The 12,559-nt window shown below is 43.1% G+C and overlaps 1 protein-coding gene across 2 annotated transcripts in view; it reads right to left on the bottom strand.

Annotated features, from left to right (window-relative positions):
• LOC133552125 (class I histocompatibility antigen, F10 alpha chain-like) overlaps positions 1-7,645 on the bottom strand; it is an 89,918-nt gene extending 82,273 nt beyond the window's left edge. The window contains exons 1-5 of one of the 2 annotated variants that reach the window (XM_061899488.1): positions 7,343-7,645; positions 6,393-6,659; positions 5,856-6,134; positions 3,371-3,679; positions 2,070-3,205 (exon numbers count right to left, since the gene is read on the bottom strand). In XM_061899488.1, coding sequence (XP_061755472.1) covers positions 3,039-3,205; positions 3,371-3,679; positions 5,856-6,134; positions 6,393-6,659; positions 7,343-7,397 — 1,077 coding nt within the window. In that variant the 5' untranslated portion in view covers positions 7,398-7,645 and the 3' untranslated portion in view covers positions 2,070-3,038. Of the gene's footprint in view, positions 1-2,069; positions 3,206-3,370; positions 3,680-5,855; positions 6,135-6,392; positions 6,660-7,342 lie in introns of those variants that run through there. The other variant, XM_061899487.1, reaches the window with a different exon arrangement.
• Positions 7,646-12,559: the final 4,914 nt, after the last annotated feature.

Raw genomic sequence — 12,559 nt, 5'->3', positions numbered from 1 at the left:
CCTTTGTGTAAATGCTGTAGTTTCAAAGGACCAGGTGATTGTTATTGCGTTTGGTAGAGTTAAAGGTTGGTGGAGCACCTGGTCAGGTACCCCACTACAATTGCAGAAAACAAGTCCAGGAAAAAGCATTAATATTAAATAGAGAGCTTTTGTCAAAGTCATTGTTAAATTGTTTTACTACCTACCCAGGTCCAATAATCAAAGTTCAGATGTCCAAGCTACAAGAGTTGGAAGACCAAGCTAAGGCTAGCAGAGGCCCAGCTTTAGTCAGTCTGAGGCTAAGATGGATCCAGGCCGTGGAAGACGGAAGGCCAAGATGAAGCCAGTCGACTCAGACTGTAGGTAGTGGAAGGCCAAGCTGAGACTAGTATAGATCCAGACTGTGGCAGATGGAAGGCCAAAATTTCAGCTAGCAAAACATCCCCCGGCTTCTGCAGGTCAGAGGCCTCCAGATTTCCAAATCCAACAAAAGCAGTCAGAAATACCACTTTTTGGAAGTAAGCCTTCATTCATCAATTGTTACGCTTAAAACTAGTGCAATTTACTTAAATCGGCTAAAAAAAGAGACTAAAACACATAGAAATTCAGACCACTTTGACAAGCAGACAAACAAAAGACAGTCCTGTCGGCCATCTTGGATTGGACATTCAACATTAACCCAATTTGGAAATCGGTCTGTAGTTATTTATATTTGTGGATTCACCTACTTTTGACGGGGGAAGAAGAAAGGCGGGTTTGCTGATTTTTGGAACGATTTTGCTTGAAAGACTCAGGTTAAAAAGGCATGAAAAAGAAAAAGGCAATTAGAAATATTATACATTATGTCCCATATAAGCTCATACACGACACATTCTACAGATAGTGTATAAAAAAAACCTAAATAGTGGAATAAAAGAGGTGAAAACATGTTAAATGCAACAAAGAAAAGTTGCATTGTTGAGTCTAATAAAGCTGCCATGCAGGTTGTTTTCTCTTTAAAGCTGTCATTGCTCAAAAATAATAATGAATCAAACTCAATGTTGTTACAAATTATTTAAACTAGTCATGGCTCCAATTACGTCACATACAAAATTTGACTAAAGAGTATTTTTATAGGATATTTTGTGTTTATCGTACAAAAAAAAAGGGGGTTTGACTAATAGGGCAAAAAAAAAAAAAACAGAAATGAAGAAGCTGTCACGTACTTGCATGGCTGCTCTAGTTGTGACCCCAAGATGCAGGAGACAGGAGGACGACGTGCGGGTGAGAGTCTTTTAATTCCCACAGGGAGCACAAGGAGGTGCAGCAGGGAAGTGCACAGAAGCATAAGCAGCATACAGAAAAACCAAAGTAACGTTTCACAAAACAATCCTTGAGCCCTGACTGGAGGGCGAGGCAGGCATAAATAGAAGCCAGTTGATTAAAGTAAAAGTACCAATGATTGTCACACACACACTAGGTGTGGTGAGATTTTCCTCTGCATTTGACCCATCACCCTCACCCCTGACCAGGTGTGGCCAGGCTGCCAATCAGCGACAGGTGAGGAGGGAAAAGGGCTCAGGGAGACAAACAGGAAGTGGGACCAAAATAAGAGCGCTGACTAGGAGATAAACACAAACGCAAACAGACCGCGTGACACCTGACGTGACAGGTCGTCACAGAAACAAGGGATGGATCTGAAGTTTATCGAGGGACTTAAGTGTTGAAAGTAAAAATAAATGTTTGACTTATTTTTATGAGTGGGGCCCGTTTGGATCCTAATAATTTCAGTGGGACAAGTTTTAATTGTCATTGCTCAAAAAAAAATTATGAATTAAAATCGATGATGTTATGAATTATTGACATATTTAAGATTGCAATTAAGTTGAGTAAAAAATATTATTTTGTGGTTTTGCCATAACAAAACAAGGTTTTGACAAAAATGGCGTAAATTATGAAAAAAAAAGACTGATAAGGACGGATAAACCTGAAATTGATCAAGGGATTTAAGTGTTGAATGAAAAAGTAAAAACATAAATAAAAATGAACTACTTCTACCATTTTTATGACTGAGACTCTTCCTGGTCCCCAAGAAAGCAGTGCGAGGCGAGTGGAGAAAAAACGGATTTATTGACAGAGATGTGACACAATGTGATATTGATCATAAGCAGCGGCCATTGAAAGAAAAGAAGAAATCCTCGTCATGACGTCAAGGCCATGAAACGTGCGATTTTACAGCCACCAACGTTTGATCTTGAAAGTCTTTTAACGGCCAAAGAAGAATACATGGAATAGCGTGAGGAGCAGTCGGACGAAGAACAAAGCACATCTCCATCTCATCTCCGAGTGTGATGACGTCCCTCAGCGATGGAGACATCTCCCTGTGTTCCAGTGCACAAAGCATCCTGGAGGAAGAAGACCACTCAGCACATTCCCGACAGAAGCAGGTGAATCCAAGTTGAACATCATCTTCACACAAGAACATTTGGAGGTGCAGACAGTCCATGTGAGCTTACTCAGCCTTCAGCCGCCTGCACGTTCTCGTCGAGCTCCACGCCGCCGTGGCGAGCTGCGGGACAAACGCAAACGGTGAAGGAAGAACATCCAGAAGGTGCCTCGTCACTCACATCAGATCTTTGAGGTGTGACTTGGAAACATGACGAGTCAGCACACTTGATGTCTCATTTGGCTGATCCTCATCATGAGGACTCCTGTCAAAAGTGAGATATGCCAGACTTTGTATTGCGTGTGCTCACAGGAGGGACTTTTATTGTGAAGGAGTCAGCTCCAGTTGGGCTTTTCCGGCTAAACTTGTAACAAAGGTCCACATCAGACCTCCATGTGAGTGACGCTTCACCACGGCTTTGTTTCTTGCGGCTCAAAGAAAAGATGTTTTACTTACCAGCTGGATCGTACTGGGCTGAAATGAAAGAGAAACAAGGTGAAGTGGACTTTTCCCCTCACGTCACGCCGTGTTTCTACGTGAGAGTGTGCGCTCTGTCTCTGTGGATCTTTGAGTGTTTGGCTGGAAGGCAACTAAAAGATGGCCGCACCTTTGCAGCCCGGATGAAAGCATCAACTCACGGCCTGGACCGAGTGCACCGAGAAGAAGAAGACAGAGGACATTGGCGTCCCTCACCTTGTCTGTTTCTGTGACGCCTGACCATGACCATGATGATGATGATGATGATGATGGCCGCCACAGCGAGGACCGCCGCCGTGGCAGCGAGGGCGACGCTCAAGTTGTCTGTGGAGAGCAAAAAAGCACAAGTGGAGTGACAAAGCATGAAGAGGAAACCTTCATGACTACTTTGCATGCAGACGTCAAGCGTTGTCATGGTGACATGGATCAATAATGGTGACAGGTGGACTTGTGATGGGAAACATCTCCAACTAAATGTGTCTTTCTCACCTTCATGGCTTGCGTTGCTCAGGATGCTTCTTCTCTCCAGCTTGGTGACCAAGTCCTCCTTGACGCCTGACAGCTGAAACACACATTCGTACTTGCCCTCCACGTCGGCCGTCACCTCCACTTTCAGCGCCACCGACATCTGGAAGGTTCCGTCGTGGTTGGGGAGTATCTCTCCGTGCTCCACGTCCTCGAAGATCTGCTCGCCGTCTTTCCTCCAAAACAGGTCGGCACCGTCGGGGTAGAAACCTGTCGCCATGCAGCTGACCGGAGAGGACGGCGTCTTCTGGAGCAGGAACACCTCTGGAAGCTCTGCACAGGAAGTGATGTCACGTGTGAACACAGGACAACGTGGGGAGAAGGTGTGGATGGAGAGAAGGTGGGGATGGAGGTAAAGATGGAGAGAAGGTGTGGATGGAAAGAAGGTGTGGATGGAGGTAAAAATGGAGAGAAGGTGGGGATGGAGGTAAAGATCGAGAGAAGGTGTGGATGGAAAGAAGGTGTGGACGGAGGTAAAGATGGAGAGAAGGTGTGGATGGAGGTAAAAATGGAGAGAAGGTGTGGATGGAAAGAAGGTGTGGACGGAGGTAAAGATGGAGAGAAGGTGTGGATGGAGGTAAAAATGGAGAGAAAGTGTGGATGGAAGTAAAGATGGAGAGAAAGTGTGGATGGAAGTAAAGATGGAGAGAAGGTGTGGATGGAGGCAAAAATGGACAGAAAGTGTAGATTAAAGTAAATATGGAAGAAAAGGTAATAATGGAGGTAAAGATGGAAAGAAAGTCTAGATTGAGGTAAAGCTGGAGAGAAGGTGAGAACGGAGGTAAAGATGGACAAAAGGTGTGAACGGAGGTAAAGATGGAGAGAAGGTGTGAACAGAGGTAAAGATGGAGGGAGAGAGTGGATGGAGGTAAAGATGGAGAGAAGGTGAGAATGGAAGTAAAGATGGAGAGAATGAGGTAAAGATGGAGAGAAGGTAATAACGGAGGTATATATGGAGAGAACTTGTGGACGGAGGTTAAAATGGAGTGAGAGAGTGGATGGAGGTAAAGATGGACAGAAAATGAGAACAGAGGTAAAGATGGAGAGAAGGCGAGAACAGAGGTAAAGGTGGAGAGAAGGCGAGAACAGAGGTAAAGATGGAGAGAACGTGTGGATGGAGGTAAAGATGGAGAGAACGTGTGGATGGAGGTAAAGATGGAGAGAAAGGGAGAACGCAGGTAAAGATGAAGAGAAGGTGAGAATGGAGGTAAAGTTGGATAGAAGGAGAGGATGGAGGGAAGGAGAGAATAAGGTAAACTTGGAGAGAAGGAGAGAATGATGTAAAGATGGAGAGAAGGTGAGAAAGCAGGTTAAGATGGAGAGAATGTGTGGATGGAGGTAAATATGGAAAGAAGGTGTGGACGGAGGTAAAAATGGAGAGAAGGTGTGGATGGAAAGAAGGTGTGGACAGAGGAAAGATGGAGAGAAGGTGTGGATGAAGAGAAGGTGGGGATGGAGGTAAAGATGAGGAGAAGGTGTAGATGGAGAGAATATGGAGAAAAGGTGTGGATGGAGGCAAAGATGGAGAGAAGGTGTGGATTAAAGTAAAGATGGAGAGAATGTAATAACGGAGGTAAAGATGGAGAAAAAGTGAGAATGGAGGTAAATATGGAGAGAACGTGTGGATGGAGGTAAAGATGGAGAAGAGGTAAAGATGGAGTGAGGGTGTGGATGGAGGTAAAGATGGAAAGAAGGTGTCAATGGAGGTAAGGATGGAGAGAAGATGAGGATGAAAGTAAAGATAGACAGAATGGAGGTACAAATAGAGAGGTTTAGATGAGGGTAAAGATGGAGAGAAGGTGTGGATGAAAGTAAAGATGGAGAGAAGGGGAGAACAGAGGTAAAGATGGAGAGAATGGAGGTAGAGATGGAGGGAAAAGGAGAGAACGGAGGTAAATATGGAGATGAGGTGTGGATGGAGATAAAGATGGAGAGAAGGAGAGAATGAGGTAAAGATGGAGAGAATGAGATAAAGATGGAGAGAAGGTGTAGATGGACGTAAAGATGGAAAGTAAGAGTGGACAGTGGTAAAGATGGAGAGAACGTGAGGATGGAGGTAAAGATGGAGGGAAAAGGAGAGAACGGAGGTAAATATGGAGAGAAGGTGTGGATGAGGTAAAGATGGAGAGAATGAGGTAAAGATGGAGAGAAGGAGAGAATGAGATAAAGATGGAGAGAAAGTGTAGATGGAGAGAAAGAGTGGACAGAGGTAAAGATGGAGGGAAGGTGTAGATGGAGGTAAAGATGGAGAGAAAGTGAGGATGGAGGTAAATATGGAGAGAAGGTGAGAATGAGGTAAAGATGGAGAGAAGGTGAGAACGAAGGTAAAGATGGAGAGAAGGTGAGAGAAAGAGAGAAGAGTATAAAGAGACAGGGTGTAATGTCAGTAATGTTCCTATAGGGGGAGTGCTAACAAGTTAAAAGGTGAAAGTACATGTTGTGTTTCTACCTGTTCTCATTAGGACCTCCTTCCCATTGTTCACATGCTTCTTCAAGTAAGAAGGACATTCCTCAGTGAAGTAAAACTTAATGTATTCTAGTAGATGTTTGTTCTGGTCCCATTTGAGTTTGGTGGGGAAAGCTTGTTGTTTTGCTGCAGTAAATGTCCATGTCTTCATGTCCAACGATATGAAATCTTCTCCATCATAACCTCTCTGATTCCAACCTTTAACTTCATCAGTCTCATCATTCCATTCACATCCAGACATCCACTGGAGAATGTGAACACCTGAGACACACACACACACACACACACACACACACACACACACACACACACACACACACACACACACACACACACACACACACACACACACACACACACACACACACACACACACACACACACACACACACACAGTATTAGTGTAGGTTATTATGGGATGGACAGAGACAAGTATCAGTGCAGTAATGTGTGTTTACTACAGTATAAAAAGAGTACATCAAATACATTTAAGTAGTAGAAAGTTCAACATAAACAAACCTCCAGTTTGGTTGAAACGCTTCTTAAGAACTTCAAGGTTGTGTTTGTCAGTCAACTCATTACCAACACTGATCTCTGTTTGTCTCTGCCAGTATTTTGGATCCTCTGCTGTGATTTTGTTCATCCAGTCCTGTTTGGCTTCTGCTTTCCTGCTGTTGCTGTCATAGTGAGAAATCTGAACTCCATCAACATAACCAACACTCACAAACTCTGGGAAGTTTGGAACTTGAGAGGACGCAGTGCGGAAATACTGCAGCGTGTGAATCACTGAAAGAAGAAAACAACAACAGGATGACTTTTTATTATTTTGTTTCATGTTCAACAATCTTGCACTGTGAATATTTTAGCTCCTTCCGTCTTCAGTCGGGTCTTAAAGTGAACATCAAACACTGCTAGATATCACAGTCAAGACTCACATGTTCTATGACAAATACAACACATTAATAATATTACTAACATCTGTTGACGGTTTGAACATTTTGAAAATAAACATATATTTTCTACAATGGAGGCTGAATAAAAAGTACAACAGAGTTGAACACAACCTGTTCTGCCCATTTGATGTCGACTCTTACTGACATCTTGTGGCGGGGTGATGTTACTACACTTGATTAGTTTCTGACACTTCCGTGTTTGAAGATTTGTGTTCGTTCTTACAAGCCTTGGAAAAAATAAGTCTTTGAACAAGAAAACCTAAAGTCAAAATAAATAAAGAGCCTAAACGGATTTATCTGCTTCTGTAACCTTATTGGAACATTTTGAATTTTTACTAGTAAAAAGGGAAAACAATAAAATATGTTTAAAAAGAACCAGGATTAAGTAATAAAAGGTCTTAAATAATACAACAATAATTTAATTAATAAGTAACATAAACTATCAGAAGTCAACTAAGTGAAGGCACAAAGAGGATTTATGAATAAAATATTAATAAACTTATAAAAAGGACTTACCAGGCGTCACGCTGTGCATTTGCACGACCAGAAGAAAGAATAAAAACAAGTTCATGATGTCAGCGCGAAACAAAAAGATGTTTGCCACTTTTAATCCCGCAGAGAAAGACAAAAGTGACGAACACTCGCTTGACTCGCAAACAGGAAAAATGAACCAGGAACTGTCGAGGCTCTTTTTATAATACTCCACCTGAGCCAATGAGGAGTCAGCATTCTGTGACGTCACAGTGAGGAGAGAAAACGAAACGCTATTCTGCACAGAAAAGTGGCAGCAGTCAACTGACAAGAAGTCTTCTACTGGACTCACTAGAGAGCGCCCCTTGTGGCCACGTCAGGTAAATGCTTGTGTGGCTTTTCTGGGAAATCACGTGACTTGACAACATAAAGGTGTGTCAAGTTGGCCGCCAAACTTGGAAAGAAAAGAAAGAAAGAGGAATGAAGGTGAGATTGAGAGTTAAAAGTAATGACAGGGCTGGAACATCCGATCAGTGATCGTATTGTAGTCCTCTCAAGAAAGCATCAATACAAATAATGATTGATAGACATAAAGTCGCTACACCGCAGGACATCCTCACTTCTTTTTATTTCACGTCTTAACTTTCACCTCCGTTATGTCTCCCAAGCGTGAGGCGTCCCTGCTGGGGTAACGGGACACGCATCTGCCTCGCATGGGTTCGATTCCCGGCCAGGGTTGCATCAGGAAGTTTCATCCTGAGTAAAAAAGTCAGCAGAAAGCCTTCATGAGATGGACTCGCTGTGGCCAAAGTGCTGAACGTGGGGGAAAAGTGTGAGGCAGACGCTTCTGCTGGCAGAATATCAAAGAAAGTGAAAGTAAAAGTAGACACGGTAAAGCCAAACATTGAACTCGATGGTGATTATTTTTATTTTTATTTTGTCGTACCTGTCAAAGGTGAACACACTTATCCACGTAGGTGAGTAGTAACAAGTTACATTTACTTAGATAAGAAACACAACTTTTACTTTGCTATATAACATATTCAATATATGTATAAAAATATACATTTAGGCCTCCACTCAGGCTTCATCCCAGGGACCCCAAAGGATTTTGTTCAAAAAAATGTTTAAAATGTGTCATTATTTTGTATTATTATTATTCCAGGTTTAAATCTGTAGATCAACATTAGGTCTATCTGTCAATATAACGTTTTCAAAGATTTAAGTTGTATGCCCTTTTTGTCAAAGAAAACCCTGTTTTGTTATGGAAAAAAACACAAAATATGCAATAGTTTCCCCCAATAGAATTTTAAAGTGGAATATTTGAGAGTATATAATAATTGGAGGCTTAAAAATGTCAACGCATCAATCAATCAATCAATGTTTATTTATATAGCCCTAAATCACAAATGTCTCAAAGGACTGTACAAACCACTACGACTACGACATCTTCGGAAGAACCCACATAAGAGCAAGGAAAACTCACACCCAGTGGGACGCCAGTGACAATGATGACTATGAGAAACCTTGGAGAGGACCTCAAATGTGGGCAACCCCTCCCCCCTCCCCTCTAGGGGACCAAAAGCAATGGATGTCGACCAGGTCCAACATGATAATGTGAAAGTTCAATCCATAGTGGCTCCAACACAGCCGCGGGAGTTCAGTTCAAAGCGGATCCAAGACAGCAGCGAGAGTCCCGTCCACAGGAAACCATCCCAAGCGAGGCGGATCAGCAGAGTAGAGATGTCCCCAACCGATACACAGGTGAGCGGTCCATCCTGGGTCCCGACGAGCGGTCCATCCTGGGTCTCGACTCTGGACAGCCAGTATTTCATCCATGGTCATCGGACCGGACCCCCTCCACAAGGGGGGGGATGACCCTCATTAACTAATAACGTTTTTGGAGACAATGATCTTATGTTTATAAAACCCAATATTATAGGTAGTGGGCGGTTTTAAAGAGTTGTTGATAAAATTATCCGTAGTAGCAATATTAATAATGTTGCGTTTATTATGCGCAGTGCACTTAAAATAATTACGACCATATCTACGAATTGATATGAGGGGAATTTTCAGATTGTCTACTTGGTGCTGCGATAAACTGAACGCATCATAATTTGCCACCTCAGTAGAACGCATGTCTAACTCTGACGTAGTCATAGTCATAGCAGAAAAACCATTATGTGAGTTGTGTATTGTTCTAAGAAAATTGCTATGTGTACAGGGTTTATCCAGCCTGGCGCTGGCTAGTTCTAACTTAACTGACTCCATACCCAGGCTAGCAGGCTCTGTAATTGCCTGTGACCGGGCTTGCACTAGTGCAGTTAGTCAAATGTGGCTCAATGCGAAATCTATGTTCCAAGATTAGAGGATAGCGCCTTTCTGGTTAGGGTGAAGGCCGTCTCTCCTCAGCAAGCCAGGTTTGCCCCAGAAAGAGGGCCAATTATCAATAAACGTAAATCTCTGTTGTCTACAGAAGCTATCCAGCCACTTGTTAAGAGAGACTAATCTGCTATATCTCTCATCATTGCCTCTCCCAGGCAGGGGGCCAGAGACAATTACTCGATGTCTGGACATCTTTCTAGCGAGATTACAAGTCCTGGTTATGTTTCTCTTTGTAATCTCTGATTGTCTCATCCTAACGTCATTGGAGCCAACGTGTACAACTATGTTCGCATAACTAGTGGTGCGGTTAGCCATTCGTACGTGTTTACTAGGGTTAGGGTTAGGGTTAGCTCCCTAAGATTAGCTTCAATGTCAGGTGCTCTGCCCCCGGGAATACACTTAATTGTGGCTGGTTTGCTAAGCTTTATGTTTCGGGTGATGGAGTAAATTAAACATTGATTTGAATTTATTATTATTTTTTTAGCAATGACACCAAAAAAAATCCTACTAAAATCATTGGGGATCCAAAAGTGTCCTACTCATTAGAAATAAAATTTCAAAAATATATTTTTTTACTGTTTACTTTAAACACAATTGTCTTCAGATCAACTTAAGATACATCCGTCAATTATATATATATATATATATATATATATATATATATATATATATATATATATATATATATATATATATATATCCATCTTTTTCCACTTATCCGAGGTCGGGTCGCGGGGGCAACAGCCTAAGCAGGGAAACCCAGACTTCCCTCTCCCCAGCCACTTCGTCTAGCTCTTCCCGAGAGCTAGACGAGGATCCCGAGGCGTTCCCAGGCCAGACGGAAGACATAGTCTTCCCAACGTGTTCTGGGTCTTCCCCGTGGCCTCCTACCGGTTGGACGTGCCCTAAACACCTCCCTAGGGAGGCGTTCAGGTGGCATCCTGACCAGATGCCCAAACCACCTCATCTGACTCCTCTCGATGTGGAGGAGCAGCGGCTTTACTTTGAGTTCCTCCCGGATGGCAGAGCTTCTCACCCTATCTCTAAGGGAGAGACCCGCCACACGGCGGAAGAAACTCATTTCGGCCGCTTGTACCCGTGATCTTATCCTTTTGGTCATGACCCAAAGATCATGACCATTGGTGAGGATGGGAACGTAGATCGACCGGTAAATTGAGAGCTGCTTTTTGTGTCAACGCTTTTGCCGCATGGTTGTTCGACGTGTTCTCGCTTGAAGCCGGACCACCGCCAGGCGGTGCACCCCGGGCTGTTTTTCTTGGGAGTTGGTTCTTCCTCCATTTGTTGCCGGATTGGCACATTCTCTCTCTCGTATTACCACCCGCACCTGATTATCAGCATCACAGCTAATGTTAGCATGTGGCCACCTCTCTGCTGCGTGTGTTGTTGCACACGTGACATATGTAAGAAGGTGCTCTTGTTTTCCATCCCTCTGTGAGAAGGAGACAAGAACGAGTGAAGAAGAGCATGCAGTGTAATGCCCGCAGCTAAAAGCAACTGTGTGAGAAGGTATACTCCAATATTAAAAGTTAAAGTACCAATGATTGTCACACACATACTAAATGTGGCGAAATTATTGTCTGCATTTGACCCATGACCCTTGATCACCCCCTGTGAGGTGAAGGCAATATCACCATATAGTCATTTTCTATATCGCACAGAGACAAACCCACGATATATTGAGTATATCGATATATTTAGTATATATCGCCCAGTCCTAACACAAGTATTGTTAAAATGCTAATAATAATGGAACTAGGGATACCAACATTTCTACGATTCTTGATACTTATTTAAATACAATATTAGAATTAAATAGCGAACCTATGTGCTACTCTTTTTTGTAAAACTGTTTCAAAGTGTCAAGTATGTAAGGTCAGTGCGCTTCAACATCTTTTTGCACAGGATTTAAATTGCAGTATCAGCTGCCAAGAGGCAACTATACATTCAAAAAAGAACCATAGTGTTCTTCAAGCTCCCAGACTATGAAAACAAACAATACTGTGCTTATAAATATGCTCATAAAGATCAATAATTGTCAAATATTTTACATTCTAAAAAAAAAAAAAAAAGCAGTGGCGTGTAAAAATATTGTTCTATAGAGTATTTTCGGCGCCAAATCAGCATTTGTGACAGGCTTTTGCCATCAAGTAAATCTTTTCAAGGACTTTGGTGCTGACTCAGTGCTCACATGTAGAATTAGCCAAGGAAAAAGTAGTGTACAGTATTGATGTTGGAAAAAACAGGTGTTCATTTATTTCATAGAATTATCTAGCAAACAGGCGGTATAGCTCGGTTGGTCGAGTGGCTGTGCCAGCAACTTGCGAGTTCCAGGTTTGATCCCCACTTCCGCCATCCTAGTCATTGCTGTTGTGTCCTTGGGCAAGACACTTTCCCCACCTGCTCTCAGTGCCACCCACACTGCTTTAAATGGAACTTAGATATTGGCTTTCACTATGTAAAGCGCTTTGAGTCACTAGAGAAAAAGCGCTATATAAATATAATTCACTGCACTGCAGCTTTGCCTTCCGGCTCAGGTCCTTCTTCACCACAACGGATCGGTACAACGTCCGCATTACTGAAGACGCCGCACCGATCCGCCTGTCGATCCCACGATCCACTCTTCCCCCACTCGTGAACAAGACTCCTAGGTACTTGAACTCCTCCACTTGGGGCAGGGTCTCCTCCCCAACCCGGAGATGGCATTCCACCCTTTTCCGGGCGAGAACCACGGACTCGGACTTGGAGGTGCTGATTCTCATTCCGGTCGCTTGACACTCGGCTGCAAACCGATCCAGTGATAGCTGAAGATCCCGGTCAGATGAAGCCATCAGGACCACATCATCTCCAAAAAGCAGA

This window comes from Nerophis ophidion, linkage group LG04, assembly GCF_033978795.1.
Source record: "Nerophis ophidion isolate RoL-2023_Sa linkage group LG04, RoL_Noph_v1.0, whole genome shotgun sequence".
Classification (NCBI taxonomy): Eukaryota; Metazoa; Chordata; class Actinopteri; order Syngnathiformes; family Syngnathidae; genus Nerophis; species Nerophis ophidion.
This window is presented reverse-complemented; position numbering and strand designations above follow the sequence as displayed.